The sequence below is a fragment of the Daphnia pulex genome, chromosome 12 (assembly GCF_021134715.1).
Source record: "Daphnia pulex isolate KAP4 chromosome 12, ASM2113471v1".
In the NCBI taxonomy this organism is placed as follows: Eukaryota; Metazoa; Arthropoda; class Branchiopoda; order Diplostraca; family Daphniidae; genus Daphnia; species Daphnia pulex.
In genome coordinates this window covers 940,384-967,923 of record NC_060028.1, presented here as the reverse complement: position 1 = coordinate 967,923, position 27,540 = coordinate 940,384, and the positions used below count along the sequence as shown (strand labels likewise).

Sequence of the window (27,540 nt, the reverse complement as noted above, 5' to 3'; positions counted from 1 at the left end):
TGGTTTAATTCCGCCATTTGAAGGGAAAATATGAGGAAAGTGGCACGCGCCAAAATTCGCTAAAAAGTAGCAAACAGTTTCCAGTTGAAATTATAATGAGCCGGGTTTTTACCAAAACAAAATGTTTAGAAAGGTATGATTTTGACTCGAATATGTGGGATAGAAACCTAATGTTAACCGCAAAACGCTGAAAAGATGTTGGGTATTAAACGAGCTGGGAAGTCAACCTTAACCAACACATTTTATTTCACATGCAACTGAGTAAACAATCGTTATGTAACACAGACACTAGAGGAGAAAACAGTCGGTTCAACAGACTTGGACACATCGCAATAAAGTATCCAATAGATAGGTCAGAAACATCTGTTAGCTTGATCCCAATCGTCCCGATCATCACCACTCACCAGCTTTCTCCTCTTTTCCTCAGTTTTATCAGCTAGGTTCGACAAAACGTCTTCTTCTTGATCAATTTGTAAATCAAATTACAGTGCCCCTGGTGGCCATTAGGGGTCTAACCCAGATATAAAGTCTGACGGGCTTGACCGAGACGAATGTGTGCAGTGTAGTGTGTAGGAAATTAAAGAAATCGCGTGCATGATATTTATTTGCTTTGAACAAGTGAAAGCTTGACCATTCGAATAAGAACATATTTTCTAATGTGACGACAACGCTTGAAAATAATGAAGCAAATAAAAATTAAATAGAAAAAGCATATGCGAAAACTGTATTTCTATACAGCAATGTGCCTCAAAGCGATGCTTACAAAGGGAAAGTTATAACGGAACTAAAACCGAATCTTTTTATTTTCGTACTCTCCATAAATTTGAAATTTGTGCAAAAATGACATCACGTGACCAACAGCAGCAGCAGAAGCAGACGATACTTTCACTCCCATATCTACCAATACCACGCTGCTGCTGATCTTCTAACGTGTTAAGACTCAAAGTTCCCATTTGAATTTTACATTTTTGAAGCAATTGTTTTATTACATATTAAAGAAAAAGGTAATTATTACTATGATGTACATCATGCCATAACTTAACTTTGTGTTATTCTGTAAGTGTAGTGTGGCCTACTTGTCCGGGCAGGTGGGCATTTTTAAAGGTGTTTTGACTTTGCAGTGTTTTACATGATATGTTAAGTATTTTTTCCTTCTTGTGCCTATGCACTATGCAGTATGAACCTTCTAAAACATATGGTTGGGGTTGTGTTGTTTAAGCAGATTTTACAAAAAAATCTCGTTCAAAACTTTTTTAAGTTTGTTATAAGTCTGGAAATGATTCCTGATACATTTGTATATATCCTCTTTCTTTTATACAGATGCCAAAAAAAAAGATCTAGGACATCAGATATTGATTACAAGAATCTGAAATGATGTTAAAGGGTCAACTGCCGTTTGGGAGGAAGCAAACACCAGCCATCATCAGTCCTACAGCACATCATTGGTCGTCTAGCTGCTAACATGTGAAATAACATGTGCACCACTCCAAAAGGTACATTTAATGTTATTTAGAAAGTTTTCTTGGAGATCTGTAGTAAAAATTTTCTGATGATAAACTGACCGAGGAGTAATTAATAGGCAGGCTTCATGAAGTAAAGAAATGTATTTAATCAATTTCCTTTATTAGGGTCAATTTCCTTTTCAATCCGTTCGAAAATGTCGTTATTTTCACACCAAAACTCTTCGTTATTGCAATGCTTCGGCATGGTATAAAGGTCTTCATTGATACCATCGTTTGATTCCTAACAAGATTCAGGAAAGGTTCTTGGTGAAATAGAAAAGGGAACAAGAGTTCCAAGACAACGAATATTGTCGTTTGTTATTGAAACTTTTTCGTTGTTGGGAAAAGTAGGACTTTATTTTTATTTGTCAAGTTTTCCATGGTCTGGAACCTTTTTATCATGCATATTTCTTTATGTTTTTGATCCAACCATCGATAATTTCGATTTGTCTTGAAAACCGATTGCTCACTATTGAGTCGATTCAGCAGCTGCCTGAAAGAATCCACGTTGGACTTCCCACGAATATCGACGACCATTTCTCCCCATTTCTTCAATTTCGTTATAATCTTGCATCATACGTACGCTTTCAGAGGCCAACGTGTGGCTAATTTCATAGCGAATGGTCGGTGCACTATCGGCACCTTGCATTAAACACCAGCGGGTAGAACCATTTGACACAAGGTATACCAAGGGTCTCGTTTCCAGCCGCTGGGTCTTTAGAAATCGCATCAGATAAAATTTGGATAAAATTGCTGGAAAACTCGATGGCCACTTTGTACGATTTGGGGGGCTTTGACATTTTTGGGAATATCAAAATCACCGCTCAATTGGCACTCGATGTTTGAGTTTTCAGGTTTTCTAGAAATACTTTCACCGACACAAGTACCGCTCAATCCTCCACCAAGCGCGTTTACAAGCACGTTTACAAGTATATCCGCATATACTTTTAAACTCATCATTTACATTTTGGTCATCTTCGTTGCTCTTAAAATCCCCTAGAAAAAGTGAAAGTAGCGTCAGTATATCGCATTGGATCTGTGACTACGTGAGTTGCCGTTCCGTTGTGTCCTTTCCTTGCAATGTCTGGATAATGAATTTGACTTTCTTCTTTTTGTCCCGTGGTAATTTCTCTTACTGCAGTGCGATACTGGCATCTGACGTGGATACTTTCACCATGCGTGTTTTTCGCTTTGTTGAGGTAATTGGTCGATCTACTGAGTTCAATCATGTCCGCTAAAATGCTGATTGAGAATCGTTGACTTTGAGGTTTTTGAAATTGTCAGTTTATCGAATATAAAAAAAAAAACTGTTATTTTCATTGCGGGTGGTAGTACTAATTGCAGAGTAAGGGTAATTATTTCCATTGAAATGTAAAAACAGTCAATCGTTTTTTTTTTCCAATTATTCTCTCTCTCTTGACAGTAACAGTTTTTTTTTTCAAGTGCGTGAGTAGATATTTTTTAGAAGCCCCGCCTATTCTATTCAAACGTAATCAACGTAGCAAATTTATTTAGTTTTTTTTGTTTTCAAAAAGGAAAACTGAGATCTGCTTATCAAAATTAAAATTAACAAAGCAATGTCCAATCTAATGTCCTTATCCTAACTACTAAATATCACAATCGCCGTAGGTTATTTAATGGTTTTGTAGCATAGATGAAATTGCCCAATCTGCTATAGCGATCTGGGATGCACTTTCATAGGGATCACCCCTTCTCAATCTCACATTAACCTATATTCTTTTTTGAAAATGTCAATCTTTATTGAAGCCCCGGTCCACCTCATTTAATGATTAATCGAGATAGTAAATCATGAGCAATATTAGGCATTCGTGATTTAAATTCAAAGTTCAACATTTATTTCAAAAACTTATTTCTCAGCTATTCATCAATGTACAAAATGTAGGGTTATATAGAGTTAAACACAAGTCGACGAGGACTCGGTAAAAGTGCTTGTGGCGTTATTGGGCATGTTATGTGATGAATTAGTCCTCATAAGGTGATGATTCGTTTGGCTAAATTGGTTCGATTCGTTATGGGCGGACGACGCAATCGGAATTGAACGAGGGGATGATGTGATGACAGCCCGGAATTTCTCCAAAATCACATTCGTCGAATCACAAACGCGACATTGACGGCATCGGACGGTAAGTTCCGTCGATGATTTCGGGGTTCTCGATGAGCTCGTCGACGAGTTATACAAGTTGCTATCCTCCAGTGCGGCACCGCAGTTGAAGCATTCATTCGTCTGGTATGACCTGCTATAAAAATGAGATTATGTCAATTATTAGATTGGAAGCGATAAAGAAAAAAGAAATGAAATTTTCAATTTACCTCATGACGTTTGTAAATTGGGAAGACAAATCAGTTCTGTTGGTCATGGCCATCTCGGAGTCGGTGACTTCGGACGAAGATTGCTTTTGACCCATGGTGAATTGGTGAAGTTACTCTGTTGCTTGCTGAAAGAAGAATGATGTGACAACTAGAAGATGTTACGCTATTTAAATGAAATGGAACCTCCCTTTTCCTGGAATATCTTTTTTTAGGGGGTTAAAGTTTTGGGGTAATGTAGGCTAATGAGATTGCTAATCCTCAAGGTCGATGATTTGTTGGTTCCCGGAAACGGAATTAATATTTCACCTTTAATACTTCGTATGTAACGTAATACTGCTATAATTGATTTTTCCTAAAAGTTTGTGTAATAAAGCTCTTTCCTATCTTTAATTTAAATGGGAATCAAACTAAAAATGTCAATGTCATGTAATAATTTTGCACAATTCTAGTTTGATTCTTCGGGTTAGGGTCATTAGCCGTAATATAATCTATTCAATGAGAAATTCGAGAAAAAGTTTTTATTGCGGCTAATAAGTGGCTAATACTTTTCACTTGCAAAAACTCAGGGCAACTTTGATAGAAATTATAACGAAATTTACAGTCTAGTATAAACTCAAAAAAAGGTTGTCCTTTCCACTCGCAGAATTATTTATGGATAATTCCTTGGATATTTGTTTGCCAAAGTCACCTACGATTTATCATTTTGTTTAAAAAACCGTAGTGCGTAAAAAGTAAGATTACATCATTTATATCAAGGCGTTGGGTATCCAGCCACGAACTGGATGAAACCAAAAATGAATTGATTTTGTGCGTTATCCCTTAACCTACGGAAGTGCTATACAGACATAGGACCTTACACGGTTCGTCTAGTCTTTTATGCACAGAGGATTAAAAAACAAAATTCCATTGCTATTCAAATCCTTTTGCCTTATTATTAGTAAAGAAAATCTTGCCCTCTATGGTGCAATGCCCAAAGTCGACCAGGGTATTACAAAAACTGTTGGTTTTACAAACGGATCTATAATGATCTAATGTGCAACATAGCGGTATTTTTGTAACACTTCAAGAATAATAACGTCTCCCCTAAAACCGACATGTCTTTAAAAAGAAAACTTGACCCAGGTTACCAAGATATTTCCATTTATGTTGATGTGGAAATGTATTTTTTTTTACTATTTATTATTAGTCTAGTAGTATTAGTCATTTTCGTTCCGTCTTTATTTCAATATCTGCATCAATTGATGATATGATATGGAAAATCTTTCAATCTCCCAATGGTAAAATGTTAACACAGTTAGACCTTTGTTTGTTCGCTCCAAAGAGATGTGCGTTGTATCAGGAAATCTCTTTACAGGTAACAGGTTAATGCATTGATAGGTGTGATTGATAATAGTCCATTTCGGTGGAAAAGGTAAAAGATTGAAGTTAAACGAAGAAGTGGTACAAATGAAAATGACGTTCGATCCTTCCACTGGATCGCCAGGTGCTCCAACTTTTTCCAGTTCTATTCCTAATTTTGCGATCGTAAATTATTACGAAAAGCTGCTTTAGGAAAGTATCGAAATGGAATTGCCTTCTACAATTAGAGGAACGCGCTACGATACTTCATGATTAGCTTTGAGTTTATCCACTGGGAAGGATTACCTAAGAAATTTTCTAGTTTCCTCGTTATGTTTAATGTTCACGCGTTTTCCGTTAACGAAGGGCATTGAGCCAACAAAATAATAGTTGGCAGTGTCGAAAATGGTTGCGTTCGCCAACGTCAGTCCGAATTGAGAGTTGAATGACCATCTTGGATTTTCAAGCGGGGATGAGGAATTCCAAATGTGTTTTTAAAAAACAAGACGACATGCAATTTAATTTGATTTTTTGAAATAATATTAATATGCAGAGACTTTCATCCGACACCATTAAAAGTGTTTCTGATCGAATTTTTGAGAATTACCTCAAAGAATTCATTTCGGGGATGGACTCCTATTTCTGTTGTTTGCTGAAAAACTGAGTTGCTGACGTTAGGATGAGTTGTCTTGAAAGGAAACTGAATAGATTCTCCTGGATTAGCCTTGAAATTTGGCGCGTACGTACTAGCAAGATAGTCCATGAAAGCCATTTTTACGTGACCTGAATCGAGTCAAAAGGTTATTTTATTGATGACTTCCAAATGTCCTCGAAGGAAAGAAATTAATATTTAACTGGAAACATAAACATAGCGAGTTTCTTCTTTGTTTTTCCCACGACATTTGTAAATGCCCGTGTCAGTGGGCTCGGTGTTTTTTAAGTCATAGTCGAGATCAAGTGCGTTTCATTGGTAACAGTTGTTTCATAAAGGCGTTTCTTCGTTTTCTCAAAGTGTTAGAGAAATCACTTGAAAGAATGACAGCAACTAAAAGTTTAGATAATGCAATTTAATTTTTACTTCCTTATATTTTGTTATTCGAGGAACTTCCCATTTGATTTCACCATCTGATAGGTTTAACACTTCGATGCAAGTGAGTACTAGGACTGAGTCGGCTTCAGTCACTTGTTCAGCCATTCCCACGTTATGAAATATTTCGTCTTGGTTAGTTTGTACGATATGATTTGCTAACAAAAGAAATATAAGTCTTGGCAGCGGAATTTCCGATCTCTTTGAAATAAAACACATTCTCAATTGTAATTGCACCCAGGTCTAAAAACAAAACACCACCGAAGCATTTCGCATTTCCAATAGTTTAAATTTCAAACGTCGACTAAGAACAGGTCTTCCTTTCCCGTTATTAAATTGTATTAATGTGACTAACGGTGAACGGATGTTTGTGGCTTGATTTTCCTTCTATCCCGCGTAAATGACTTGGTATCCGAATAGGAAATTCGATTAAAAAGATAAGATAATTTATTTTACGGAAACCATTCACAATTTTTCAGTCGAAAAGAGTAAATTACGCTTTCAGTTGGATGACTCACGTGATTCTGTGAACTCTTAATTTAATGTGCCGGATTTCCGTCCGTCCTTAAGGGGTGTGAAAAACTACTGTTCAGCTCTTGTTCATTTTCCAAGATTTTTTTTTAAAACTTATTGTTTGTTTTTTATTTTTAAGGATCAAGGACTGGCGCCGATTTTCACCTGGTGAGGTTTGGAGTTTTGAGCTATAGCTGTTTGTGGACTGTTGGCGGCTTATTGGTGACGACGGGATGATTAAGAATTGGTGAGTAGATGAGACGTAAGTCTCGAGCTGTTTCAGACCTTTTTTATTGTTTGTTATGCCAATCGAGTGTCAACGAGCTAGAGCGGGGACGTCTTCACGTTAGTTCGTTCCATTTCCGATTTGTAACGCTAGATAGCTACGTGGTATTTTTTATTTGTCGCTGTCAGTTTCAGTTACTTTTAAAGTTTAAACATCTCTAAAGACATATCATAATTTCCGACAATCGATCAAGAATTCAAAACCGAGTTTTGATAGTTAACAATCTTGCAGCAGCGCCTCTAACTGCAGAAGTTACATTAACCCGTCTTCTTTTTTGAAAATGTCAATCTTTATTGAAGCCCCGGTCCACCTCGTTTTATGATTAATCGAGAAGTAAATAATGAGCAATAGGCATTCGTGATTTAAATTCAAAGTTCAACATTTATTTCAAAAACTTATTTTACAGCTATTCATCAATGTACAAAATGTAGGGTTGTATAGAGTTAAACACAGGTCGACGAGGACTCGGTAAAAGTGCTTGTGGCGTTATTGGGCATGTCATGTGATGAATTAGTCCTCATAAGGTGATGATTCGTGTGGCTAAATTGGTTCGACTCGTTATGGGCAGACGGCACAATCGGAATAGAACGAGGGGATGATGTGACGACAGACCGGAATTTTTCCAAGATAACATTCGTCGAATCACAAACGCGACATTGACGGCATCGGACGGTAAGTTCCGTCGATGATTTCGGGGTTCTCGATGAGCTCGTCGACGAGTTATACAAGTTGCTATCCTCCAGTGCGGCACCGCAGTTGAAGCATTCATCCGTCTGGTATGACTTGCTATAAAAATGAGATGATGTCAATTATAAGATTGGAAGCGATAAAGAAAAAAGAAATGAAATTTTCAATTTACCTCATGACGTTTGTAAATTGGGAAGACAAATCAGTTCTGTTGGTCATGGCCATCTCGGAGTCGGTGACTTCGGACGAAGATTGCTTTTGACCCATGGTGAATTGGTGAAGTTACTCTGTTGCTTGCTGAAAGAAGAATGATATGACAACCAGAAGATGTTACGCTATTTAAATTAAATGGGGCTTCCCTTTTCCTGGAATATCTTTTTTTAGGGGGGTAAAGTTTTGGGGTAATGTAGGCTAATGAGATTGCTAATCCTCAAGGTTGATGATTTGTTGGTTCCCGGAAACGGAATTAATATTTCACCTTTAATACCTCGTATGTAACGTAATACTGCTATAATTGATTTTTCCAAAAAGTTAGTGTAATAAAGCTCGTTCCTATCTTTAATTTAAATGGGAATCAAACTAAAAATGTCAATGTCATGTAATAATTTTGCACAATTCTAGTTTGATTCTTCGGGTTAGGGTCATTAGCCGTAATATAAAATATAATCTATTCAATGGTAAATTCGAGAAAACGTTTTTATTGCGGCTAATAAGTGGCTAATACTTTTCACTTGCGAAAACTCAGAACAATTTTGATTGAAATGATAACGAAATCTACACTAAGTTCGTCGAGTACAAACTCAAAAAAGGATTTTCCTTTCCACTCGCAGAATTATTTATGGATAATTTCCCTTGAAAACTTGTTTGCCAACGGTCAACTACGATTTATCTTTGACTTTTTCTTACGAGTACAGCATTACAGTAGAGATTTCACCTTCAAGCCTATTCTTTAACATACGGAAGTGCTACAGAGACATAGGACCCTCTATCGTTCGTCTAGTCTTTTATGCACATAGGATTTAAAACAAAATTTCATTGCTGTTATCCATGTCCTTTTTCGTTATTATTAGCAAAGAAAATCTTGCCCTCTATGGTGCAACGCCCAAAGTCAACCGGGGTATATTACAAACATTTCTGGCTTTACAAACGGATCTAATGATCCAATGTGTAGCGTAGCGGTTTTTTTTTAACACTTATTTAAGGATCGTTCTATCATTGATAAACCTTAGATAATAACGTCTCCTTCATGTCCATAAAAATTTTTCCTATTTATTATTAGTCTATTAGCCTCTAGATTGTCAAGCGCCTATATAAAACAAGCCTCACCCGAAATGATAACCGCAGTCTCCTCACCATCTTTCAGTTACAAGTTTCTCTCCTCCGGACGTGTAAAACAATTTTTTAGTGCACACTGACTTAATTGAATTCAAGAGTTTTTTCAGAAATCATGAAACTTAACGAGATGCTATTCATTTTGGTCTCGATTCAATTGTTGGCGTTCAGTGGTTTCGTTACGTCATTTCCGGCCGAAGTGCCACCCGATCAAGTTTCTTCGACTGATGTTGCAATATCCAACGATGTTCAAACCGGAGGCAAAAATAGAAATAGATAGTCTGAAAGAAATTCCGGGTGAATAACAAACTCCCTGTCACTTTTATATTTTTGCAGAAGCGATAGGCGCAATCCATCAACGTCCAGTGGCTAATAATTCAACGGTGCAAACTCATGCGGAAAACCTCATCAATCAAGCGGAAAGCGGATTCCAATTAACGAACGTCCTGTTCCCCCATCACTTTGGCGAATTCTTCGAGGTCTTTGAATTCATCATGGAACGCCGATGGCACCAACAGATCGAAGAAACCATCAAAGAAGTGGCCGAGAAAATTATACGTAATAATGGCGATCGTAGCGAAGAACAAGTGTAGCATTCCCGTCGAATTATGTAATCCTTACTTAAATCCCCACCCCAAATAGTTATAAGAGTTGAGATGAAATAGTAGCCTAATAATTTAAAATTTAGTCACAAGATAGTACATTAATTACGCAATTCGTCAAGTTTATACAAATTCTATTTCAGTGCCGGATCAGCGCTAGTGCCGCAGGGCAACATTCCGCAGTTTATTACATCACTTTGTAATCTCCGCATTGCTCCGGAACGGAGTTGATGATTTACGATCCTCTTCATTCCAAGTGAGTTCCTTTTTTTTTATTTTTTTTTTTATTTATTTTTCCTTTGCAAATAAGTACTACCGCGGTACTTGTTGCCTCACACTCTGCATTGTGATCAACGACATTGTTGGTGTTGTTCCAAGAGTCTATTTTGGTATACAATACAAAGTATACAAGCAGAACTACTAGACATTAGCAGCACTCGAGTGTTAAAGCGCATTCCGTTCACAACTGTGAAGTAACCAGCCCACGTCCAACGATAAACGAACATCAAAAACATTTATTATCTTGCGCTTCAACTCTTTTTCACGCAAGTCATCGTGATGCGCGTTTTAAAACGACAAAGCGCCACCGAAACTTGATTGAACTAGTATTGAATGTTTGATTTGGATTGATTAATATTCATATCAGAATTTCATTCTCTGCAGCATCATTGATTTAAATTCAGATTTAACTTTGAACTACTTTCAAAGTGCATTTGCTTATTATTAATCACGTGACGGACACGCCGACTCTCAGTTTTCTATCAGCATGTGCAAATGTCATTAAAAGGTTAACACTCGTATGTCAAAGAAAAAAGAAACGACTGAAATCTAAAACATTTTGAAAAGTACGTGCCCTTTTTAAATGCCATAGCAAGTAATATAATATCTAAGATAATATCGTCACTGTTTTACCGCTTGAACGCGATCAGATTCAATCAACTCGATGTGCAATAATAACGACCTATAATATTTCATGAAAAAGAAACACGGCTATTAATGTATATGATTTATTTAATCCCCCACGATCTTCAAACTATTATATACAATGGATATTCTTAAAAACCAGTTGAAGAAAACAAACCCACTCGAATATAAAGAAGGAAGAAGGGTAGAAAAGCCACTACTTAATTTCCATGACTAATCGCAGCGAAATAATAAACAGGAGGAGCAAAAACAGGGGAAAAAAATACAACTTATTGGTGGCAAATGGGAAAAGGTTCGACTCATGTGTGTGTGTAGCATTGCACTTTGTTTCGAAACAATCAAGCGCCGTTGAGGAATGTTAAAATAAAAAATGGGGCTGTGTGGGGCGAAGCGGGAAACCAAAGTAGAATAATAGAGTTCACCATGTAGAGATAGGAAGGCACAGGAAAATTCAATTAACACCATAAGAAACAACCGAGAGTAAAGATAATCTTGGTTTCATAAAATTATTACTTTTTTAAGTTTTTGTTTTCCAAAAAAAAAGAAAAGTGATATGTCTCACTGGCACTTTTTAAATTCCGTTATGGAGAACGTGGAAAGCTGCACCCAGAGCCCAACTGGTCTCGTAGCCGTCAATCTTCTTCCTCAGCTGTTTGGTGTTTAAATCAAAACAAATTATTAACTCGTTCGGACTAGAAACCCAATTAAAAATCAATTAAAACAAACCTGCAGTTTGGTGTCGGTGGACAGTCCAAAACCGTGATGGAGCAAAGCAGAAATGTAAGTCATGTCCAAACAAGCAAAGGCTTGGTCAGGGTTCGGGACGCCACAGACTGCAATTTCAAAAATCAAATTAGTATTTATTTAATTAAATGCGGTCTCTGAATCGATTTACTTTGCTCTGCCATTTTGAATAATTCTTTGATGGTCAGAGTTCCTCCGTCTGCAGAGTCTGTAAAAGAAAATTCAAAGGTCGTTGGAATGAATTGAAAGATATTGGAACAAAAAGATTCGATTACCAATCATTCCATGATCACTGGCTCTGTCGTAATAGTAAGAAATGGCCAACACTTCACGTTCGTTGAGCTCGGCAGGTTTGTGAACGGAAGTGTCTAGTAGACTTCGACTGAGCTTGAGGCACTCGTTAAAATCAGCTTTGGGCATGCCACCCTTCTTTTGCCACTCGGACATGGGGATTTTCTCGACGTCGACATCGTGAGTCCCCTTGACGACGTAATTGACGCCACTGTAAGTCCAGCCTTTCTTGACCATGGGATTAATGCAAGGAGAACGCAGTTCCACTTCTGATTCGTCTTGGCCAGCAGACAGGATCTGCTTCCGGGCCGCCATCAAGCCCAGTCCAAGGTAACTGTATGGGTCAAGAGAAAAATCAATATGCTAGTGTGTTACATAACTTATTAGGGAAAAGTTACCTAAATGAATAGACGTCAATCTTCTGATGGAGGGTGGCTACTTGATGGATAAATCCCTGAGGAGCTGCTTCCATTGTACTTTTCTCTAAATGATTTAAAATGTTTAATTAATACACTGGTCTGATAGCAAAATATAAAAATGTCTTACGTTTTGGGACGAATGTAATTTGAGTCGAGCCTCCACCCAAGTCCAAAGCTGCAACCGTTTGTTCAGGATGATGCAGCCGATCTGTATAAACATTTGATTGTTATTTGGTGTTTAATTAGAGGAGAAAATGAGACTTACCGAGAAGAAAGTTGATGGTAAACCAAGAAAACAATCCTTCGTCGATTCCATCCATGATGCTCACCGAACGAGGCGTCACCATGAATCCAGATTCTTCAAACACTAGTCGAACCTGGCAATTAAATTTTGAGTTAAATTCAAGATAAAGTTAAGAAGAATATAATGATAACCTCTTCTAGAATCAGGTTGGCTTTTTCAGTGGGCAAGAGTCGCAATCCAGCCGTTGCTTTAAGTACTAGGGGAGTTTGGTGCCAAAGGTGTGAAGGGACAACTTGTTTGGCTTTGTCTAGAAGTTGCTTGATCGAGTCGGCCCCTTTCTTGGGGTCGTCAGCGAAAGCAGACAATCCAGGTTTGATATGTGAATAGAATTCTTGGTCAAGCTTTACGCTTCGATCTGCAATGAAATAAACAAGTTATTAGTTAAAAACAAAGAGCTGGAATATACTGATATAATGAACTCAAACCTGATAACGATCGATGGAACGTAAATGCCAACACTCTTGAGCCTGTGCTTCCGGCGTCAATCACGACCGTATATACATGTTCCTGAAGACCGAGACTAAGTGAAAGTTTGTCCAAAAAGTTGGTGCTGTGATGGGGAGAAATCCAGCCTGTACTATTGTTGACCATAACTGAAAACACAATTTTAGAAGGTCCATTAAGATTTTCTGCTTCAAGCGTCAAGATGAGCTGAGATACCTGTTGCAATCAACACACTCAGGGCAATCACGGTGGTGAAGAAGAGCATCCTAATGACAAGGAATGCTCTTGAAATACTAGTTGTCTTCTCTTTAATCAACATGGTAGTGTTCTTCTCTGGAGTGAACTGTAGGTTTGCCATGGCATTGCCTCAAATGACTATTATTGATTTAACAAATAGTAGAAATTGTCTGTTGCTACCTTGTTACGATTTCTCACTGACATACTCATCCTACCAGATGCAGCCTAGCAAGTCTCCTAAAGTGTTAAAAAAACAAGAATTCTCCATTTTCATGTCTGTTAGGTTGGTCAATCAGTCAACGGTGCAATAGATTGTCAAAAGATGTACAAACGTTAGTATACAGTCAAGTAGCTCTAGGTTAAATTTACCTGTAATTATAAAGCAAACAAGAAAATGCAAAATGGCAAACAACTCGACGCACACTTAAAAAGTAAAAGCTCGTAATATTACGGCAGTGGACGCGGACAAAGCCAAAACCGACACAAGATAACAGTGCACTTGAAACATGTGCAGTGTGGGGAGTATAGGCAGAAATCTCAGTGAGTATATGTAAGAGGTGGCCCAAAATCTAAGATGAAAAAATTTGAATCACAATGCTCCGAAGCTATGCATCACTGTTGGCTAGTAGAGTTCCCTTCAGTTATAATTATTTTTCAAGAACAAGAGGGGCAGTGACGGAAGCCAGATTATTAACACACTGATTGAATTAGACTCGGCCGTCAGAGGAATGTGATGACGGGAGCATTTGCAGACGACGTAGAGGGAGCACGACTGACGGCAGACTACTGTGTGTGTTTTTCGTGAAAAACAGCCAAATAACCGGTCCCCGGTGCATATCGAGTGTGACGCCGTGATAATGGAACACGATCACGCACAGCTGTTGTATATATACACCAATAGTTGCATCAGGTATACACAATGAACCCAATGACTTGCATTTAAAAACTAGTATACAAGGGTGTTGCTAAGCTACTTATCTCAGCCACAACGTGCTTTTGCTGATTATACTAATGTAAACTAAATGTTAGGACACTAGTATAATTTTTATTCGTGTTAAAAACGATTGCATAATTAATTGTTTGGAATGATGGACAAATACTTTGCATGAGATGGCTGTAAACTGGATTTTCTTGGCGTTAAGTGGACTTGTTTCTCGTCGGCACCTCGTGCGAATTCTCTCGTTGACTGATGTTTCTTTTCCAATCTTTCAAAAGCTCATGCGAAAAAGAGATATCGTTTGCCAAGTCACGAGAAAAAATAACTCGGGTCTCGAGTTTTCTGGCCACCTAGCCAAATTCTCATTTTTATCTCCGTTGACTTGACCGTGATTAATTTGGCATCTCATTATTAGGAACAGCTGATTTGTTAAGGTGTTATAACAGAAAACATTTTGATCTATGTTATGCCAAATTTAAAGTTTTTTAAGCTTAACTCATTTATGCTGAAATTGTGTATTTTCATTTTTTTTTTTTCATTTTTGGAACATGTGAAGTTTTACCAGTGGTGACTGATAGGACGACGGAGATGATTGAACCGGCGAATTATAACTTTGCTCCGGAACGTAGGATGGATTTGGCTGCTTGTAAATGGGTGGCATCTGAAGGTAAGATGGCTGCTGTTCGTATCTTGATTGCGGTGGCGAAGGAGTTGATGAAACATAGCCGTATGTCGATGGTGATGGTAGAGCGTAACTTGGCGGAGGTGGTGAAGTGTACACATTGGGTTGCGTTGTGTACTCGTACGCAGGTGGATTGTACGCAGGTGGATTGTACGCTGGTGTATTGTACGCCGGTGGATTGTACGCTGGTGTATAATTCGGTTGTGGTTGCTGATGTTGAATGTAAATGTTGGGACACGTTGGAACAGGAGGCGGTGGAGTCTCGTCCTGGAAGATGTTGGAACTTCCAGCAGCGCCACCCATCTGCATTATCTTTTTCAAAAGAATGAAACGCTTCTGACGGTTTTCACTGGATTTCGCCGATCCTGCCAACACCAAAACAAACTGTCGAAATCGTAATGAACGTTTAGTTATTTGACACAATTAGATTATAGAATTAATGTTGTACCAATATTGAAATGAAGCTCAACTTCATCTTGTGATGTATAATCGCTCAGCGATCAAAAGTGACTGACGGATTTGATATCTCACTTCCATCATTTTATACCTTTGTTGACACACCTGCCTTAATAATCCGCAATGTTTGTTTTTTAACAAATTTCTCGCAGTTGTTGACATGCTGATATTCCTAGATTGTCCTTTTCCGATTCCCTAGTGAAAGCGCTGAAAGGGTTTTCCAAGTCGAAAATGCCATCGCAAGGTTATAAACTGTGATAAACTGAAATTTGATGTTAGTGGATAAGTGAGTCACGGGAATTGTTTGTGTGGAAATTGTTGTGTTTTGAGTTCCAATTAATTCGAATGTAACTTTTCTAAATTTGGATGAAGAGTATTTATTTATTTACATATAATATTCATTTGAGCCTTGGAAGCAAAAATTTATTTCAAGGGCAAAATATGACCCTCTTGAGAGCACGTATGCAACTTGAATTTCTGTTTGATTTTACGTAACCGTGCGTCTTCTTCATTTTCTCTCATTTTGATTTGCCACTTGCCAGTATGAATAATTTGTTGGTTTTGCTTATGACGTTTAATTTCCGTTAGGTTAATAAGGAAACTTTTTAGTTATTGGATATATTCGAAAATTGAGTTCGCTCCTATTCATCTCTATAGTAAAACTTTGCTTACTTTACTATACCAAGTCATTTTAACACATGTGACTTAATTCTTATTTCATTTGACATTTACTTTTTGTTTTATCTGTTCAACTTTTCAGAAAAGAGAGTCATCAAAGCGATCCCAACATTTTAATGGATTCAACTCTACTTGTGGAAAACCAACATAGGACCACCGGATGAAGAAGACAATTAAATTAATAAATCAAAAACAAATTATTTGATTTTGACATTCGAATGTATTATTGAAAATTCACACGAAGCCACACAATTCGGTAAGTGCCAAACACTACAGACATTTTACCATTTTCCTTTCAAGCCCGCTTAAAAGAATGCCGTCACACAGTTGCCTTAAGGACAATTCGCTTAAGGATACATTGGAGCAGGAGCAGGATAGCTAGGAGGAGCTGGAGGAGAATATGCTGGGGGTGCTGGCATGGGGTAGCTAGGAGGTGCCGGAGGAGCGTAGGCTGGCGGTGCTGGAGGAGCATAGGCTAGAGGAGCATAGGCTGGAGGAGCATAGGCTGGAGGAGCTGGTGGAGCATAGGACGGCATGGGGTAGCTAGGAGCTTCGTAAGCGGGAGGACTGTAAGCAGGAGGGCTGTACACAGGTGGCATGGGTGCCATAGGTGGCATGTAAGCAGGGGGACTGTAAGCAGGGGGAGGCGGGGCGTATGCAGGTGGTGAATAACTTGGAGGCGGTGCGTAGGCGGGTGGTGAATAACTCGGAGGAGCGTATGCAGGATATTCCGGAACTCCTACCGGAACTGGATAAGGTTGCTCGACGACGCCGACCATCGACATAGCCGGAAAACCTTTTGCTTTTGGTCCAGCACCCAAACCGAAGCCCATGCCTTTAGATTGCTTGAAGAGGATGAACCGTTTCGTCCGGTCATTTTGCGCCGTCTCGGTCACGTTATCCGCCTGGCAATTCCAGACGCAAAACGCAACTAGTAAAACCTAAAAAAATTTGATACAATTTGTCAATTTCGGTCGAACAGTAATAAAACTTGCACTTTCAATTGCAAAACAATATAGAAATAAATAATTAAAACTTACCATTTTCGAGATGAAAAGTCCCTTCATCTTGTCGTGAATAAAACAACTTTATGAATTACAAATAAAAGCCAAAGGACGAGCTGTTTGCTTGATGCCAACAGAAGATCGAATGATGCTATTCAACACTCAGCCAGGCCTTTTTATTCCGTTTTCTCCAGTACTAATTTTTCTGTGACCTTACACCTAAGGTGAAACAACGAAATCAGAGGAGAATATTGTGTATCTTTGGCCTTTGATTGCCACATATTCAAGGTGTCACAGGTGCAAATGACATATAGCAAGGACGATACCTTAAGACACAAATTTTTGTGAAAAACGAACACAAAAAACTTGAAATTTTTTTATAAATCTTATAAGTTTAGTATACCTACTACTTTCCAGGAATTGATAGCCATATTCGTTCAATATTCAATATTGTAGGGTTAATCAAGCAGTTTAATCTTCTTTAGGAATCCTAAAAAAACATCTGTTATTTAATAACAGCGTTGGAAACAAAAGTAAATCTACCAGACTGGATTCATCCAAATTTTCAGGTATTAATGTGCAGTATCATTAAGCTAATACTTGATAGAATTTCACCTGAAATATTTGTTTGTTGGGCTGTTGTTATTGTCGTTTGAAAATTCACATATGAAAGAGGATAATAACGGAGTTGATGGGTTCCGTGAAAAATGGATAGGAACAATAATGGACACTTAAATATTAAAAACGATTAGCCTCTGGAAGGTCACAGGTGAAGCGGCCATTCGGGTGAATTTTGAACTCCTCCCCTCGTCATGTAAGTTGGCAGGTATGGGCAAATGTATAAAACTGCTATGCGACCGTTCAATCAGCATCAATCTCCAGCTTTCATCGGACTAGTACAGTTCTCTCTACAATCTCAATCGTCTTCTGCCTACACCCAACATGAAGTTCTTCAAGGTAATTTTACTGTTCTGAATTTTAATTCATTTCCCCTTTACTTTTATTATTTCGAATTTTTAATCAATGGTTTATTTTATTGAATTAGAATGGGCTTGTGATGGCGCTGCTGGTAGTTCTTATCAGTTTGATGGCCGCCGGAGCTGAAGAAGTGACCACCGAAGAGGGATCTACGACTACGGAAGGATCCGTGAAATCGGAAGGATCGACGACGACGGAAGATTCAGTCAACCGAGACAAGCGCTTCATTTTCTTCAGTAAAAAGGCGGGCGGCGGCGGTGGAGGTGGAGCCAAATTACCCGGAGATCCCGGAAATCCGATTCCGGTGGTAGGAATTGTCAGGCGACCGGTCGCAGTCCCTATTCCGGTGCCTATGGACTACCCAGCTCCATCGTATGCTCCTCCTGCGTACTCGCCTCCAAGCTACGCTCCTCCAGCTTACAGCCCACCTTCATATGAAGCTCCTCCTAGTCCCCCTGCTTACAGTCCTCCTGCTTACATGCAACCTATGCCACCCATGCCACCTGCATACAGTCCTCCTGCATATAGCCCTCCTGCTTACATGCCACCCATGGCACCTGCATACAGCCCACCAGCCTATTCACCACCGTCTCCCCCAGCATATTCTCCTCCAGCTCCTCCTAGTTATCCAGCTCCTCCACCATCATATCCTTAAGAAAAATATGTGTCGCTTTTCACCAGCGAATTCGCATGCGCAATCTTTTAAGCTGGCTTAAAAGGTAAAATGCAAAATGTCTGTAGTTTTTGGTCATAACCGAAATTTGTGGTTTCGTGTGAATTTCCGGGAATACAGTCATCTATCAAAATTTAATAAAATTTTTGCCTTTTTAACTTTTCTTCTTCTTCATTCGCAAAACTAAGCGTACGAGTAAATGGACTACAGTTTAGGATCGATCGTGATGAATCAATTCAAAACTATACTTTTTCCATCGATTTTGATAAAGATTATAAGCCCAATTTTCAATTTGAAAAGATAATTAATAAGCAGTTACGAAAAGTTGTAATGAAATAAGTCAATAACGTGACAATGGTCTTTTAGTTGTTTAACGTGACAATGGTCTTTTAGTTGTTTTTGAATTGCCGCTTGAATTTTAGCGCGGACCATTTTACGAAAATGGCAACTTTGCTTACTGACGAAAATTCGACACCGAATCGAACAGCAAATTTTTATAAACACAAGACACAAGCGACACAAGTTTTATTATTTTCTTGTAGATCTGTAATTTACAGTAATGGCTGATAGTGACGAAGAACCCGACTACATGTCTGAGGAATTCTTATCTTCATGGTAATAACCCACTACTTGAACAATTCCACTGTTATTACACACCTTCAACTATGGCTTTATCATAACAAACTTGAAGTAGTTATCTAGTGGTCACAGTTTGTATTTTCTAGTTCTAAGAATTACACATCATAAGAAAAAAAAGAATCATCTATATTGTGTATTTGACCACAAGATTGTCTAAACATTATTTATTTTCAACAATGAAACTATTATTCAGTGTCAAGGATGTCCGCCCAGGCCTAGTATTCAAGCAAAGCACCAAAAGACAATTCCAGTTGGAGGAACAACATCGTAGCGCCAATGAAAAAATGAGAAAATTGAACAAGCCTGTCAAAGTTTTAGAAGCCGAAAAACGTGAAGAAGGACTAAGCACAGCCATCACCAGCCAGAATAAAGGTATATAATAATGAAGTGAACTCTAATAGTCCTAATGAAACAAAAAATAATGGTTTTATTTTTTTTTTTATTTGCAGGATTTGCCATGTTGCAAAAGATGGGCTACAATCCGGGCAAAGGTCTAGGAAAAACGGGAGAAGGCCGAGTGGAGCCCGTGGCTGTTGAAATAAAGGTCGATCGAGCTGGCCTGGGTAGAGAAGCAGCTGTCAAAGACATTCTGCAGAGGAAGATGACGATGTTACAGAACAGAATCGCCAGTCAGAGTAACTCGACCAGTGTGGCCGAGTTCAGAAATCGAAAAAAGGATGAAGCCGTCCAGAAACTCACCCACGCAGATCTGAGAAAAAGCCAACGCATGTGCAAAGTGCTGGACGAAGAAAAAAGCATTTTGGAGCCGGCTGAACCTTGGTTCTGGCCTGAGGTCATCAAAGAGCCCACATCTGACGAAGAAGAAGAAGAAGAGGCTGAAGAAAAAGAAGAACTTTTAGAACCTGGTGAGCAATTGGAGCTAATCACAGCCTACCTCCGTCAAGTTCATTTCTACTGTTCCTGGTGCGCCACCAAATTCGAAGATGATCAAGATCTCACTTCAAATTGTCCAGGAGCTACCCGTGATGATCATTGAGAAAAGGCAACATCTACTTAAGTTTGGTTTTTATCAATGTAATTTATTTGCAAATGGTCTGTACATTAAAAAGTGTCTTTAAATGGTAAAATAATACTTTTAATTTCGCTTTTAATTGAGCAGAACATCCTTTTACTTTTCGGCAGTGAATTTCAGTAACATCACGGTTCGTAACGCTTGCAACCATTTCTAACTTAATATTCTGCAAAATTACGAAACATTTTTATCACAAATGTCAAGTCAGTTCTTTGCTTATTTCACTGCTATTTTATTTGTTATCCTAATTCTATCGCGTCAGGCCGTAAGTTTATCTACAATTCTCCTGTAACATATATTTCTCAACTGCCGATAAAATGTTCAAAAAATCTATTTCCGCCCTAAACAAACAAAACAAAACAATCATTCAACACGAATTTGAAATTGTAATTTGCAATTGAAAAATCCCGCAAAATGGCGAATTTACCAACCTGGTGAGAACAACTTCGTTTCTGTGTTTAGGGAGTCAAATAGAGAGTGACGTGCTCGTCGTGTCTCTCTCCTGCAGGGGAAATAGTGTAAACTGAGAAAACAAATTGTTAAAATAAATAAATAATAAGTGAAATAGTTATCAAAAATGGTGTTAGCAGATTTAGGAAGGAAAATTACCTCGGCCTTGAGGTCGTTGAGTAATGCGACCGTCATCAATGAAGAGGTAAAGCCCTAAACAAACAAAAATATGCTACATGTATGACCCTAATATCATACTTTGACTTCATTTTAGGTTTTAAATGCTATGCTCAAAGAGATATGCGCCGCTTTATTGGAATCGGATGTTAACATCAGGTTGGTTAAGCAGTTGAGAGAAAATGTGAAATCAGTCATCGATTTCGATGACATGGCTGGTGGTTTGAACAAGCGTCGAATGATCCAGAGTGCTGTCTTCAAAGAGCTAATCAAGGTAATTTGTCTGATTTAACCCTGATATTTCTTTATTTCTTACTGGCTTTCCTTATTAGTTGGTAGATCCTGGAGTGAAGCCTTATCAGCCAGTGAAAGGAAGACCAAATGTGATCATGTTTGTTGGTCTGCAAGGTTCTGGTAAAACCACTACTTGCACAAAACTGGCATATCACTACATGAAGAAAGGCTGGAAGTCTTGTCTAGTCTGTGCTGATACTTTCCGTGCTGGTGCCTATGATCAGTTGAAACAGAATGCCACTAAAGCCAGAATCCCTTTTTATGGAAGGTAAAACATGAATGGAGTCCCTATTATTAAATGTTTTATGATTCTCTCATGCTCTGGTTCTTAGCTACACAGAAGTTGATCCAGTGGTTATTGCCCAGGAGGGTGTGGATATGTTCAAAGCTGAAAATTTCGAATTCATCGTCGTGGATACGAGCGGTCGACACAAACAGGAGGATTCCCTCTTCGAGGAGATGTTGCAAGTTTCAAATGCAGTGGTATGAAATTTATCGGTTGAATAGTTTAACGCCACAAAAAAGAGAAGATAACAAAAGAATTATTTTATTAACGATAGAAACCGGATAACATCATCTTCGTAATGGACGCCTCCATCGGTCAGGCCTGCGAGGCACAAGCCCGTGCCTTCAAGGAAAAAGTAGATGTCGGTTCAGTTATCATCACAAAGTTGGACGGTCACGCTAAAGGTGGTGGTGCTCTTAGCGCGTAAGCAAATTTCGTTGAAAAGAATACTGTAATGTTTTAAAAAATCTCAAACCCGATTTTGATAATCTCAGTGTGGCGGCTACTCAGAGTCCTGTGATCTTTATCGGTACTGGAGAGCACATTGATGACCTCGAATCCTTCAAAACCAAACCTTTTATCAGTAAATTGCTCGGACTGGGTGATATTGAAGGCCTCATTGACAAGGTTAATGAGCTCAAGTTAGACGACAATGAAGAGCTCATAGAGAAAATTAAACATGGCCAATTCACTTTGCGCGACATGTACGAACAATTCACCAACATCATGAAAATGGGACCCTTTTCACAAATCATGGTAAGTAGATTCTTGCGCAGCCTGTAATGTTTAAAGAAAGTGAGATGTCATTCTACGCCGTTGTAGGGAATGATACCTGGTTTCAGCCAAGATTTCATGACCAAAGGTGGTGAGCAAGAGTCGATGGCCAGATTGAAGAAACTAATGACAATCATGGACAGCATGAACGACTCGGAACTGGACCATCAGGATGGAGCTAAACTTTTCAGCAAACAACCTACTCGGATGGCGCGGGTAGCCAGAGGGTCGGGTGTGACTGAACGCGAAGTTAAAGAACTGATTTCCCAGTACACAAAGTTCGCAGCCGTCGTCAAGAAAATGGGCGGCATTAAAGGTCTTTTCAAAGGTAAGTGAAAGTGTTGACATTTTTAGTCAAAATTTATTTGGTAGGATAATCATTTCTTTTTTGGAAATTCCAGGAGGAGACATGACCAAAAATGTCAATCCCACACAGATGGCCAAATTGAACCAGCAGATGGCCCGCATGATGGACCCATCCGTTCTCCAACGAATGGGTATGTGAAACGAATAAAATGTTATGTTAAGACCAAGCAACTAAAAATCCTTCCTTTCTATTTATACAGGTGGTATGGGAGGATTGCAAAATATGATGAGGCAACTTCAACAAGGAGCTGGTGGCCTAGGAAACCTTATGGGAATGGGAGGAGGAGCAGGGAAATAATCCATTTTTTTTTCAAGAAAATTGTGTGTACTTTTTAAAGAAACTGGTTAATTTCCATACCACCCTTCCTCTGAACTCCTCCTGTCTAGGAATTTGACTTTCTATGGTTTGGGCTGACTTGAAAAGATTTTTTTGTTTGTTTACCATGAGTATGTGTAAAAAGTGAGATTGTGACAATGGAATACATGATGGTGAATGATGATATTACAATTTATTATCCTCCACGTAAAATAGAACATTATATCTTATCTTAATTTTTTCTATATATCTAATTCTAAACAGAAATCGGTATATTTTTTAGTCGCCAATTTGTTCATCAGATGGCCATTCAATTTACGTCAAATTTTCGAACCTCACAACACATTTTATGTGTAATAAAAAATATGCTTTTTACATTTATAGTTATTAAATGTGAAGGTCATTTTAATTGTAATGATAATCTGATCACGTTTACGAAATTACGACTTCGTGGACTTTGGGCGATGATGTCATAGTTTTAACTATCGATAGTTGTGCATATCGTATCGGGTAGCCATTTACGCCAGAAGGCAAAAACGTTGTCGTGAGATTAGTCTAGCTCGTTTTCGTGAATTGATTTTGCAAGAAAAGGCGACGAAATTGAGTTGAGCCAGGCGAAACTGATCTGCAGTGTCTCAAATTTTGATTGAATTGTCGCCCATCTCAATTTCCATTGAACAGAATTATTGGCAGTGTAATTGAAACTGACCAAAACAAAAACGGGAAAATCGATAAAAAAAAGTATAACGAGGAGGCGATAGTCGTTTGACATAGAACGGTAAGGCGGCGTTATCTTGAGTCGAGACCATACACAGGTACGGTCTTTGATTCTTTTTTTTTTTTTGAAATGGTCCTTTTCAAAGTTGTTATCTCCCTGTGATAATATGTCAGCCATTTTAACAGACTTTTCATCTCATGAGGTTCATGCTGCATGGTTTGTTGCTGAATTCTTGTAAATCTAAGCAAAATCTACATTGTCATATAGAAAAAATATTACATTTAAGCTTCACACATGTCATTTTTGTTAATGCTTAGTAATTTATTATTTTTATTCATGTTTTATTTTAGGCAGTGTCATGTGCTTAGGAAAGCACTAGAAACCGACAGACAGTTGTGAGGACGTTCATCTGTGCATGGATGTACAATCCAGTACAAATAGTGCTCCAAGTAAACAAATCATCAGTGAGGCCAAGAGAAAGGCTGTTGTGTACCTGCTAACCCTATTTCACCTGAGAAAAAAAATGGGTGGATTCCTAGATAAACCGAAGACAGAAAAAAGTCAAGAATGTAATGAGGGCAATGGGCTCAAGTATGGTGTTGTCAGCATGCAAGGATGGCGTGTAGAAATGGAGGACTCACACAGTGCTGTCATTGGGCTGCCAGGAGATTTTAAAGGTAATTTCAACGTCACATTTGTTTCAATTCTTTTGTTTGGTTGATCAAGTCATTTCCAAGGTGAAAGTAACTAGTTGCTTGTCTTGTTTCATAGTGACAGTTTTTAAATTCTCATTCTTATTAAAATAATTGACCATGTGGTTGTTCATTTCATCATCTATTACAAAAATTGCATGTTAAATTTCAAACATGTGACTGATTTCATCTTATCTTTTTTTTTTAATCTATAGATTGGTCATTCTTTGCCGTATTTGATGGACATTGCGGCTCTACTGTTTCGACTCATTGTGCGGATAATTTGTTGCCTACCATCATTGATACAGATGACTTCAAAAAAATTTCAGCAAAGAGTGCTGATAGTGATGAGGGAAACAACGAAATTGAAAGTATCATTAGACGAGCAATTCACGCGGGATTCCTCAAGTATAAAATGATTGCGTCTTTAGTTAGTAAGAATCTTATCTTATCTTTTCATTTTCAAAGGTTGGACGAGACTATGAGACAAATGCCGTGCGTGGCAAATGGTGAAGATAAGAGCGGATCGACAGCAGTGTCAGCACTCATATCCCCTACACACTTTTACATTGCTAATTGTGGTGATTCTCGAGCTGTTTTGTGTCGAAATGGGTTGGCAGCCGTCTGCACGATGGATCACAAGCCGACAGTGGCCGCCGAGAAAAAGAGAATACAAGATGCTGGTGGTTCGGTCATGATTCACAGGGTTAACGGATCGTTAGCAGTTTCAAGAGCCCTCGGCGACTTTGAATACAAAAGTGTAGAAGGCAGAGGTACTATAAATGCTCTTTAATGTTTTACCTGGCACATGACTCTAAAAAAATGTGCATTCATATGTGTGACTCAGGACCGACTGAGCAGTTGGTATCGCCAGCTCCAGAAATCTACGTCGAAACGCGAAAACCGGAAGAAGATCAGTTCCTCGTACTTGCTTGTGATGGAATCTGGGACGTGATGACAAACGACGACTTATGCCAATTCATTCGTCATCAATTAACCATCACAGATGATTTGACCAAAGTCTGCTCTGCTGTCGTCGACCATTGCCTCTTCAAAGTAAAAACAAATTGTGCATTTCCGCCATTTTTGAGTCATCACCAATGAATTTTCTATTTTTAGGGAAGCCGAGATAACATGAGCATAGTATTGATTACTTTTCCAGCAGCGCCTAAACCTGTCCCAGAAGATATGGAACGCGAAAAAAAGTTCGAAGAACACATTGAAAAAAGAACGATTGGTAAGACGTCATAGCTATTTATTAATTGTGAACTTGTTAAATATTTTAAAAATGTTTTTTTGCTTTAGAAATTTTGAATGATGATCCACATGCTGAAGCCAGTCGTATTCTGCAAATTCTAAATGATGAAGATATCCCTGATCAACCACAACTCAGCGTACTCGGCTCCAAGTAAGTTGTGTGATTGGAATACTGTTCAAGTGTTGTGATGTCGTCATTGGGTGTGTCAAGTTGATGGCTTGTCGATTCCAGACAAATCTTGTTTGTGCATGATTCGTGGGTTTATTTTACAATCAGGTCAATTGGTAAACATAGATTAGTCTTACAAAAATAATTTTAACGCGCCACTCCCGCGACGTTTTTCAGGTTGTAATCCATATTTATGTGTATCCACAGACGGACCTTCATCGAGTCGGTGATTGCGAGTAAAAATGAGTCGTCGGATAAGGTATTATTAATTCGATTTAATCGTAATTGCATGGACACTTTTTTCTTACTTCCATTATTTCATTGATTGCTAGGAATGAACATCTTTGCAGAGCTGCGAGAAACCGTGGCTACAACAACTGGGTTAAAATTAGATAGTCCTCTTACCCCTCCATCTATAGTATACTGGTTAATTTTTTTAAGAACGTGGGTTTCAGGGGGTCATAATTGTATGTTTCCAAGTAGTTATAAATAAACCCTGAACAACATTAATGGTTATTATTTGGGAATTGAATAAATGAAAAAAAAAAAATAATCAATAACAAATTATGTGTGACCCCGTCCTTAATCCAAATATTGTTTAAGAGTTCGCCAAGTCCGCTAAAATTGTGTCATGTAAATTCGGTCCTCTTCATCTTTTCGTAACTACGTTCAATATTTTTCTTCTTGATTCAATTCTTTTGCGATTTGGAGAGAAAAAAAAAAACACCCAACCCGTTCATATTAGCCTTCATGTCTTTTTTTCCCAGTTAAAAGATGGAATAAACATTAACATTTATGTATTGATTCATAATAATTCCTCAAGAACAAAAATCGGCAAATGACTGTTGAAAGAACTTTACATTTTACTCGTGGGCCTCGTCATTTGTCAATAAAGACTCATCGCAATAAAGAATACCTCGGATGGTTAATTCAGGCAAAACGTCCTCAAGCATGAGGCATACAAGTTCAAGATTTTTAGCTTCCGGGTGACCGCCAACCAGAAGAGTTTTCAGTTTCTTCATCTTACTTAATGAAGCGATACCTTTATCTGTCACCAGTGGACAGTTTCGAATATCCAGATATTCCAACGTGTCACAAAATTCGCCGGAAATCCTGTCCAGGCACCAATCGTCAATACGGGGACACGACTCCAGGCTCAACCATTTGAGCTTCTCCATGTTTTCTAAAAGAAATGTCAAGGTTATGTGTTGGTTTACATTTTTTCATGAAACAGGATATTAATATACTCATGTTTTCCAATCCTTCATAGACAAGAGTCATTTTTGAACAGTCAACAGCTTCCATTTTATAAGATTCCAAGTAAAATCTGGGTAAATTCGGTATGATATCCGAATCAGGGTCTTCGACAATCCAGTCTTTATGGCCATAAAAGCGAACTTTGCCACCTCGAAAACAAATAAAATGACCAGTGGCTATTTCTGGGCCAAGAAACTCTGCTCTTTCTTTGACGTACAACTGTGATCTAACGAGCTTATCTTCCTTCCAATCACTCCACGCTTTTTTAACTCCATACGGCGAGAATTCGATCGCGTTAAGAACACTGATTACTTCAATTGCATAGTTCTTTTGACTGGAGAATAACTGAAAGACGGTTTTCTTGTTTTCAGCATACATTGCTTTGGGGAGTTCATATGTTACGCGATCCTCTTCTTCCTTCTTTTTCTCCACCTCTGCCTTGTCATTACCTAGTTTGGCAATTTGAGATATACCGGCCGTCGGTCTTGTGTTCGATGTACTGGTACATGATCTTCGGAAATGTTTAAGCGATAGCCTCAGTTGAGTTAAACGAGAATAAGACATTGCCATGGATTTATTTTTTCTAGTTACTGTACCGATAACACTCACTATACACACAGCTGGACTTTTTAACGAGTTTTTATTGTGAATTTTGTGAAAGAA

General features: G+C 38.4%; 8 protein-coding genes and 1 long non-coding RNA gene across 17 annotated transcripts; 4 read left to right on the top strand and 5 right to left on the bottom strand.

Annotated features, from left to right (window-relative positions):
• Positions 1-903: 903 nt before the first annotated feature.
• LOC124208692 lies at positions 904-10,843 on the top strand. Of its 2 annotated transcripts, none has more exons than XR_006880551.1 (4): positions 904-1,004; positions 1,342-1,493; positions 6,911-7,018; positions 9,413-10,843. It is a non-coding gene; the product is annotated as an uncharacterized LOC124208692 (long non-coding RNA). The 2 variants fall into 2 exon arrangements; XR_006880550.1 differs by having other exon boundaries at positions 1,321-1,493.
• On the bottom strand, positions 3,374-3,961 carry LOC124208691. The gene is made up of 2 exons (XM_046606552.1): positions 3,834-3,961; positions 3,374-3,760 (listed from the first exon to the last, which is right to left on the bottom strand). The coding sequence occupies exons 1-2, from the start codon at positions 3,926-3,928 to the stop codon at positions 3,418-3,420; spliced, it is 438 nt and encodes a 145-aa protein (XP_046462508.1). The 5' UTR covers positions 3,929-3,961; the 3' UTR covers positions 3,374-3,417.
• On the bottom strand, positions 7,419-8,172 carry LOC124208690. The gene is made up of 2 exons (XM_046606551.1): positions 7,917-8,172; positions 7,419-7,843 (listed from the first exon to the last, which is right to left on the bottom strand). The coding sequence occupies exons 1-2, from the start codon at positions 8,009-8,011 to the stop codon at positions 7,501-7,503; spliced, it is 438 nt and encodes a 145-aa protein (XP_046462507.1). The 5' UTR covers positions 8,012-8,172; the 3' UTR covers positions 7,419-7,500.
• On the bottom strand, positions 10,672-13,957 carry LOC124208688 (ectonucleoside triphosphate diphosphohydrolase 5-like). 7 transcript variants are annotated; one of them, XM_046606546.1, is made up of 12 exons: positions 13,464-13,957; positions 13,222-13,278; positions 13,021-13,147; positions 12,786-12,953; positions 12,492-12,715; positions 12,322-12,433; positions 12,184-12,264; positions 12,036-12,120; positions 11,622-11,971; positions 11,498-11,554; positions 11,329-11,435; positions 10,672-11,251 (listed from the first exon to the last, which is right to left on the bottom strand). In XM_046606546.1, exons 2-12 carry the CDS (start codon positions 13,249-13,251, stop codon positions 11,174-11,176), a joined length of 1,419 nt encoding a protein of 472 aa, XP_046462502.1. In that variant the 5' UTR covers positions 13,252-13,278; positions 13,464-13,957; the 3' UTR covers positions 10,672-11,173. The 7 variants fall into 7 exon arrangements, with proteins under 7 accessions (XP_046462502.1, XP_046462500.1, XP_046462499.1 ...); XM_046606544.1 differs by having other exon boundaries at positions 13,411-13,895; XM_046606543.1 differs by having other exon boundaries at positions 13,741-13,884.
• Positions 13,958-16,000: 2,043 nt separating this feature from the next.
• LOC124208686 (repetitive proline-rich cell wall protein-like) lies at positions 16,001-16,956 on the bottom strand. 2 transcript variants are annotated; one of them, XM_046606541.1, is made up of 3 exons: positions 16,835-16,956; positions 16,508-16,735; positions 16,001-16,474 (listed from the first exon to the last, which is right to left on the bottom strand). In XM_046606541.1, exons 1-3 carry the CDS (start codon positions 16,859-16,861, stop codon positions 16,142-16,144), a joined length of 588 nt encoding a protein of 195 aa, XP_046462497.1. In that variant the 5' UTR covers positions 16,862-16,956; the 3' UTR covers positions 16,001-16,141. The 2 variants fall into 2 exon arrangements, with proteins under 2 accessions (XP_046462497.1, XP_046462496.1); XM_046606540.1 differs by having other exon boundaries at positions 16,001-16,735.
• Positions 16,957-17,369: 413 nt separating this feature from the next.
• Positions 17,370-18,587, top strand: LOC124208687 (repetitive proline-rich cell wall protein 1-like). The gene is made up of 2 exons (XM_046606542.1): positions 17,370-17,755; positions 17,844-18,587. Exons 1-2 carry the CDS (start codon positions 17,741-17,743, stop codon positions 18,429-18,431), a joined length of 603 nt encoding a protein of 200 aa, XP_046462498.1. The 5' UTR covers positions 17,370-17,740; the 3' UTR covers positions 18,432-18,587.
• Positions 18,588-18,905: 318 nt separating this feature from the next.
• On the top strand, positions 18,906-20,200 carry LOC124208682 (G patch domain-containing protein 11-like). Its single transcript, XM_046606535.1, has 3 exons — positions 18,906-19,064; positions 19,282-19,460; positions 19,538-20,200. The coding sequence occupies exons 1-3, from the start codon at positions 19,009-19,011 to the stop codon at positions 20,083-20,085; spliced, it is 783 nt and encodes a 260-aa protein (XP_046462491.1). The 5' UTR covers positions 18,906-19,008; the 3' UTR covers positions 20,086-20,200.
• A 378-nt stretch (positions 20,201-20,578) lies between these two features.
• Positions 20,579-26,416, top strand: LOC124208685 (signal recognition particle 54 kDa protein-like). Its single transcript, XM_046606539.1, has 16 exons — positions 20,579-20,776; positions 20,846-21,022; positions 21,081-21,310; positions 21,375-21,525; positions 21,603-21,751; positions 21,823-22,084; positions 22,151-22,430; positions 22,504-22,599; positions 22,669-22,739; positions 24,409-24,602; positions 24,663-24,967; positions 25,042-25,250; positions 25,314-25,431; positions 25,500-25,602; positions 25,828-25,879; positions 25,953-26,416. The coding sequence occupies exons 1-16, from the start codon at positions 20,699-20,701 to the stop codon at positions 25,956-25,958; spliced, it is 2,481 nt and encodes an 826-aa protein (XP_046462495.1). The 5' UTR covers positions 20,579-20,698; the 3' UTR covers positions 25,959-26,416.
• LOC124208681 (distal membrane-arm assembly complex protein 2-like) lies at positions 26,401-27,537 on the bottom strand. The gene is made up of 2 exons (XM_046606534.1): positions 26,868-27,537; positions 26,401-26,803 (listed from the first exon to the last, which is right to left on the bottom strand). Exons 1-2 carry the CDS (start codon positions 27,445-27,447, stop codon positions 26,484-26,486), a joined length of 900 nt encoding a protein of 299 aa, XP_046462490.1. The 5' UTR covers positions 27,448-27,537; the 3' UTR covers positions 26,401-26,483.
• Positions 27,538-27,540: the final 3 nt, after the last annotated feature.

Coding starts and splice junctions, on each gene's coding strand:
- LOC124208685 (XM_046606539.1), top strand. CDS start 20,699: ATGGTGTTAGCAGATTTAGGAAGGAAAATTACCTCGGCCTTGAGGTCG. Junction 21,752..21,822: donor GGTGGTGGTGCTCTTAGCGC/GTAAGCAAATTT, acceptor TGATAATCTCAG/TGTGGCGGCTACTCAGAGTC. Junction 25,432..25,499: donor CATTGAAAAAAGAACGATTG/GTAAGACGTCAT, acceptor TTTTTGCTTTAG/AAATTTTGAATGATGATCCA.
- LOC124208681 (XM_046606534.1), bottom strand. CDS start 27,447: ATGGCAATGTCTTATTCTCGTTTAACTCAACTGAGGCTATCGCTTAAA. Junction 26,804..26,867: donor TGAAGGATTGGAAAACATGA/GTATATTAATAT, acceptor CATTTCTTTTAG/AAAACATGGAGAAGCTCAAA.
- LOC124208688 (XM_046606546.1), bottom strand. CDS start 13,251: ATGAGTATGTCAGTGAGAAATCGTAACAAG. Junction 13,148..13,221: donor CAGTGAGAAATCGTAACAAG/GTAGCAACAGAC, acceptor GCAAACCTACAG/TTCACTCCAGAGAAGAACAC. Junction 12,265..12,321: donor TACCATCAACTTTCTTCTCG/GTAAGTCTCATT, acceptor ATGTTTATACAG/ATCGGCTGCATCATCCTGAA.
- LOC124208682 (XM_046606535.1), top strand. CDS start 19,009: ATGGCTGATAGTGACGAAGAACCCGACTACATGTCTGAGGAATTCTTA. Junction 19,065..19,281: donor GAGGAATTCTTATCTTCATG/GTAATAACCCAC, acceptor ACTATTATTCAG/TGTCAAGGATGTCCGCCCAG. Junction 19,461..19,537: donor CATCACCAGCCAGAATAAAG/GTATATAATAAT, acceptor TTTTATTTGCAG/GATTTGCCATGTTGCAAAAG.
- LOC124208686 (XM_046606540.1), bottom strand. CDS start 16,861: ATGAAGGGACTTTTCATCTCGAAAATG. Junction 16,736..16,834: donor GACTTTTCATCTCGAAAATG/GTAAGTTTTAAT, acceptor AAATTTTTTTAG/GTTTTACTAGTTGCGTTTTG.
- LOC124208691 (XM_046606552.1), bottom strand. CDS start 3,928: ATGGGTCAAAAGCAATCTTCGTCCGAAGTCACCGACTCCGAGATGGCC. Junction 3,761..3,833: donor CAATTTACAAACGTCATGAG/GTAAATTGAAAA, acceptor TCATTTTTATAG/CAGGTCATACCAGACGAATG.
- LOC124208690 (XM_046606551.1), bottom strand. CDS start 8,011: ATGGGTCAAAAGCAATCTTCGTCCGAAGTCACCGACTCCGAGATGGCC. Junction 7,844..7,916: donor CAATTTACAAACGTCATGAG/GTAAATTGAAAA, acceptor TCATTTTTATAG/CAAGTCATACCAGACGGATG.